Source organism: Rhinolophus ferrumequinum, chromosome 11 (genome assembly GCF_004115265.2).
Source record: "Rhinolophus ferrumequinum isolate MPI-CBG mRhiFer1 chromosome 11, mRhiFer1_v1.p, whole genome shotgun sequence".
Taxonomy (NCBI): domain Eukaryota; kingdom Metazoa; phylum Chordata; class Mammalia; order Chiroptera; family Rhinolophidae; genus Rhinolophus; species Rhinolophus ferrumequinum.
The window spans coordinates 44,882,084-44,888,191 of NC_046294.1; the positions used below are offsets into that span (position 1 = coordinate 44,882,084).

At 38.2% G+C, this 6,108-nt stretch overlaps 1 protein-coding gene across 1 annotated transcript; it reads right to left on the bottom strand.

The window, feature by feature from the left end:
* Nucleotides 1-4,711: 4,711 nt before the first annotated feature.
* Nucleotides 4,712-5,688, bottom strand: LOC117030827 (olfactory receptor 2AG1-like). The gene has a single exon (XM_033121066.1). The coding sequence runs from the start codon at nucleotides 5,676-5,678 to the stop codon at nucleotides 4,728-4,730; it is 951 nt and encodes a 316-aa protein (XP_032976957.1). The 5' UTR covers nucleotides 5,679-5,688; the 3' UTR covers nucleotides 4,712-4,727.
* Nucleotides 5,689-6,108: the final 420 nt, after the last annotated feature.

The following is a 6,108-nucleotide window of genomic DNA, read 5'->3' on the forward strand; positions in this document are numbered from 1 at the left end:
GTTTTTACAAGTGAATGTATTTGTTTTTTTCTTTGTTGTTGTTTTTGTGCTTGGTGATTTGCTTTGTTTTGAAATTGCCCTACACCAGGGCCCAGCTCAAGAGGCACAAGATTCAACACACCCAGAGGCCAACTCCAGACCAAACCAGAGTACCAAAGGGTTTGAACTAGAAGTGACACACCCAGAGGTAATTCTCTACAAGCACAAGAGCCCATAGAGGCTGAGTCTTATTTCAGCAGTCAACCCTCATGCAGCAGAACATCCTGCTGTGAGCAAAGCCAAGTCTCACAACTAGTCAGCCTAGGAGTCAATCCCACCTACTGACAAAGCTAAAAGCAATTAAAGATCAACTTTACCAGGACAACATACACAACACAAGGGTCACCTTTGGAGCACACGCAGAGGAGAAGAAGGAAGTGGTGCAAGTCAAATGTAAAGGACACATACTACATAGGATAACCTAGCAAAAACTAAGAACCCAAAGAGATCTACCTAATACATTGAAGCAAACACAGAGAGTCAGTCAAAATGGGAAAACAAAGAAACATGTCCCAAATAAAAGAATAGAACAAACCTCCAGAATTGGAACCAAATGAAATAGAGGTAACCAACCTATTAGAGACAGAATTCAGAACACTGATGATAAGAATGTTTAAGGAGCTTACTGACGACATAAAGAAGAATAGAGAAATCATAATGAGCAACCAGTTAGAACTAAAGAATACAATTACTGAAATAAAGAACGCCCTTGAAGGAATTACCAGCAGGTTACATGAAGCAGAGGATCAAATCAGCGACTTAGAAGACAAGTTAGCAGAGATCACCCAAACGGAACAACAAAAAGAAAAAAGAATGAAAAACAATGAAGATGGTTTAAGAGACCTCTGGGATAACATTAAGCGCAACAACATGCACATCAGAGGAATACCAGAAGGTGAAGAGAGGGAGCAAGGGATCGAGAACATATTTGAAGTAATAATGTCTGAAAACTTCCTTAACCTGGTGAAAGAAAATGACATAAAAGCCCAAGAAGTGCAGAGAATTCCAACCACGATAAACTCAAACAGGTCCTCACCAAGACACATTATAGTTAAAATGGCAAACGTTAAAGACAAAGAGAGAATCCTAAAAGTAGCAAGAGAAAGACAGTGGCTTACATAAAAGGGAACTCCTGTAAGACTATCAAATGACTTTTCTACAGAAACATTGCAGGCCAGGAAGGGGTGGCAGGAGATACTCAAAGTGATGGAAAACAAAGGCCTGCATCCTAGATTGCTTTATCCAGCAAGGCTATCATTTAAAATTGAAGGAGAGATAAAGAGCTTTCCAGAAAAGAATAAGCTAAAAGAATTTATTACCACCAAACCAGCATGCAGGAAATATTAAAAGGGCTTCTATAAACAGAAGAAAAATGAAAACAATCTAATTACAAATTTTAAAACTGGCAATAACTATGTACCTATCAATAATCACTTTAAATGTAAATTGATTAAATTAACCAATCAAAAGACATAGGATGGCTGAGTGGATAAGAAGGCAAGACCCTTGTATATGCTGTATACAAGGACTCACTTCAGATCAAAAGACACACAGGATGAAAGTGGAGGGTTGGAGTATGATATCTCATGCAAATGGAAATGAGAGAAAAGCTGGAGTTGCAATACTTATATCTGACAAAATAGACTTTAAAATGAAGAATATATTAAAAGACAAAGATGGGCACTACATAATAATAAAGGGATCGATCCGACAAGAGGACATCACCCTAGTGAACATCTATGCACCCAACATAGGACTAAATATATAAAAGAGATATTGATTGACATAAAGACAGAGATCAACAGTAACACTATCATAGTAGGGGACTTCAACACACATCTGACAACAAGGGACAGGTCTTCCAGACAGAAAACCAGTATGGAAACAACGGCCTTAAATGACACATTGGACCACTTGGATTTAATCGATATTTTCAGAGCATTTCACCCCGAAGCTGCAGAATACACTTTCTTCTCAAGTACACATAGAACATTTTCCAAGATTGATCACACTTTAGGCCACAAAACAAGTCTTGATAAATTTAAGAAAATTGAAATCATACCAATTGTCTTCTCTGACCACAGTGCTCTGAAATCAGAAATGAATTACAGGAAAAAAACTGGAAGACACACCAATTCGTGGAGGCTGAATAACATGTTACTAAACAATGAATGGGTCAACCATGAGATCAAGGAAGAAATCAAAAGTAATCTTGAGACAAACAAAAATGAAAACATGACGACCCAAAATCTATGGGATGCAGCAAAAGCAGTCCTACTAGGGAAATTTAAAGCATTGCCGGCCTACTTAAAGAAGCAAGAAAAATAAAAAATATACCAAGGAACTACTAACAGAACTAAAGGGAGAAACTGACCAAAACACAATTATACTAGGGGAGCTAAATACATCATTGACAGCTATGGATAGATCATCCACACAGAAAATAAATAAAGAAATAGCAGCCCCAAATGTTACATTAGATGAAATGGACATAATTGACATTTATAGAGCACTTAATCCTAAATCATCAGACTATGCATTCTTTTCTAGTGTACATGGAACATTCTCAAGGATGGACCATATATTGGAACATAAAACCAGCCTCAGCAAATTTTAGAAGATTGAAATCATATGAAGCATATTCTCTGATCACAAGACTTTGAAATTGGAAATCACCTGCAAAAGAATGAAACTAGACTGCTATCGGTCACTATGTACCAAAATTAACTCAAAATGGATCAAAGATTTAAACATAAGACCTGAAACAATAAACTGCATTAAAAAATCATAGGTACTAAACTTATGAACCTTGGGTTCAAAGATTTTATGAATTTGACCTTAAATGAAAGGGAAGTAAAAGCTAAAATAAATGAATGGGACTATATCAAACTAAAACTCTTTTGCACAGCAAGAGAAACCATTAACAAAATGAAGAGGCAGCCAACAGGATGGGACAAGATATTTGCAAACAATGCCTCTGATAAGGGGCTAATATCGAAAATATATAAGGAACTCATGCAACTCAACATCAAAAAAATGAGCAGAGGACCTGAAGAGACATTTCTCCAAAGAGGACATACAAATGGCCAATAGACATATGAAAAAATGCTCAATATCATTAATCATCAGAGAAATGCAAATAAAAACCACAATGAAATATCACCGCACCCCAGTTAGAATGGCTATCATCAGCAAGACAAATAATAACAAGTATTGGAGAGGCTATGGAGAAAAAGGAACCCTCATACACTGTTGATGGGAATGCAGATTGGTGCAGCCGCTATGGAAGGTATTGTGGATGTTCCTCAAAAAATTAAGAATAGAATTACTGTATGACCCAGCAATCCCTCTTCTGGGTATATACCCAAAAAATCTGATAACATTTATCTGTAAACATTTATGTGCTCCAATGTTCATTGCAGCTTTATTTTCCAAGACGTGGAAATAACCAAAGTGTCCTTCAATAGAGGACTTGTAAAGAAGTTGTGGTCTATATACACAATGGAATATTACTCTGCCATAAGGAAAGATGAAATAGTGCCATTAGTGACAACATGAATGGATCTTGATATTATTATGCTAAGCAAAATAAGTCAGACGAAGTCGAGAACCACATGACTTCACTGATATACGGTATATAAAACTGAAAGCAACAAAGGAACAAGACAAACAAATAAAGAAACAAAAACTCATAGACACAGACAATAGTTTAGTGGTTACCAGAGGGTAAGGAGGTAGGGAGGTGGTAGAAGAGCTTAAATGATGTCAAATATGTGGTGATCAAAGGTGTACACACAGTATATAGATAATATATTACAGAATTGTACGCTTGAAACCTATGTAATTTTACTAACCATTGTCACCCCAATAAATTTTAATTAAAAAAAGAATATGAGCTCCTTGCAATTACTTTGATGTTTCAAAACACATCTGTATTTGTGTAACATCATATTCTTTAAAAATTTAAGCAAAATACACAACAGATGTCTCTCACTGTTATTGTATTTCTAATCCTTACTTCAAATCTAATACTTCCACATTCTCTTTCATTCATTTCTCTATTTTTAGATTTAATTTTAGTCAGTATAAAAATGTCCCATTTAGACTTTTTCACTAGCTCAACATAAGTATTGTGCCTATTTACGTATTCAATCTGGATTGCTACTTAAGTCTGGAGTACAGATCTGTTATTCTTTCTAACTAATTGCTCAAACTACTATTTGCCTACTAAACAGGAAGCCCAATATATCTTCTAGGGATACTTCTTTCTATTAATTGTCCTAGAATCTAATTCAAAGAAAAGCAGTCATCCTCTGATGTTAAGAGGCTATTGGAGTTGAGTCAGCCTAAGACTATTACTGTTTGTCACAGCTATATAATATCAAATTTAAAACTTTGTCCCCTACTATGTATTTAGTAATAGTCCAGAGAAAGTCCTACCACAGAGTGAGTCTAAGACATCCATTTCATGCTTTTCTTCTTGTATTCCTTTTACAACGTGATCTTCCAAGGTCAAAGTGGTATGTCCCATGTGAGTGCAGCTTAAGGTTCACCAGCTACACAGTAGAATCAAAGTGAATAAAATTTTCAAGTGTTTGTATCATCATACACAGAGCATCATATAAAGATTGGTTGTGTATAGCATTTTGATTTGGAGAAGGAATGGTGAAAGACAAGCCATGAGCCCTCTAGAAGGTGGACTGTGTTGGCAATTTGTATTTGTCCAGGAGCCTCTTCAAAGCCCCCATGACCTCCTTATTCCTCAGGCTGTAGATGAGGGGGTTCAGGGCTGGAGTGACAATTGTGTAAAAAACAGAGATGATGTTGTCCTGCTTGGGGCTGTGGAGGGAACTGGGCAGGACGTACATGAATGTGGCAGCTCCATAGAACATCCCGACGACAGTCAGGTGGGAAGAACAGGTGACTAGGGCTTTCTGCCGCCCCTCATTTGAGGGCATGTGGAGCACAGTAAATAGGATTAGTGTGTAGGAGGCAAGGACAGCAACAAGAGGAAGTATCAGTAAGGTCACACCCATTACATACACTGTGAGCTCATATCTGGAAGTATCTGCACAGGCCAACTTCAGCAGAGGTGGGATCTCACAGAGCAGGTGCCTGATTTTCCGGGACATGCAGAAGGGATAGTGCATTGTATACAAGGTATATCCTAGAGCACTTAGGGATGCCAGCATCCAGGATGTGGCCACCATGAGCCAGCAGACCCTCGGACTCATGAGGACCATGTAGTTCAGAGGATGACAAATGGCCACATACCTGTCATAGGCCATGAAGGCCAGTAGGAGGTCCTCTGCACCACCCAGGCTCAGTGCCAGAAACATCTGAAGGGCACAGCCCCCAAAGGAAATTGTAGGTTCGCTGCGAAGAAAGTCCACGAGGGCCTTGGGAGTGACAACAGATGTGAAGAGGAGGTCCATCAGTGAGAGCTGCCCAAGCAAGAAGTACATGGGCACGTGGAGACGGACATCCTTTGTGATAACCAAGAGCAGCAGGCCATTGCTGGTCAGGGCCATCAGGTACAGGGCTGAGATTGTGGCACAGAGCAGCTCAGGAGACCCACTGTCCTTCAAAATCCCCATCAGTAAGAAGCCACTTCCCAGGGTGGAGTTCCAGTGCTCCATGCTGAGCTGTCTCTTTAGTTGCCTAGAACCAAATGGATTCTTGGTGAAATTTTGCTAAAATGGTTGCTTGGTTTTGTAACATGAAAAGCTCCTGAGAATGGCCAAAATAAATCCAATGAGGTGATGCCTTTTCCAGTGGTAAATGACTTTACCTCTTTTTTTTTAATTTAAGTATAATTGGTATACAATCTTATGTTGGTTATATTGGTTTCAGACATATAATATAGTGATTTGACATTTTTATGACTTAAAATATAATCACCCCTTTAATTCTAGTAATCATATGTTGCCATGTAAACTTATCACAATATTAGTGACTTTACCTCCTATTTCTCAGTTTCTGGCTCTTTTAATTGTATCTTGATAAAGAACCATCTAAATACAGAACACGTGTCACAGTGATAGCTAAACATTAAGAGACACTACGTAA

What these genes read in the sequence shown, in the direction of transcription:
- LOC117030827 (XM_033121066.1), bottom strand. Translation starts at nt 5,678, where the DNA reads ATGGAGCACTGGAACTCCACCCTGGGAAGTGGCTTCTTACTGATGGGG.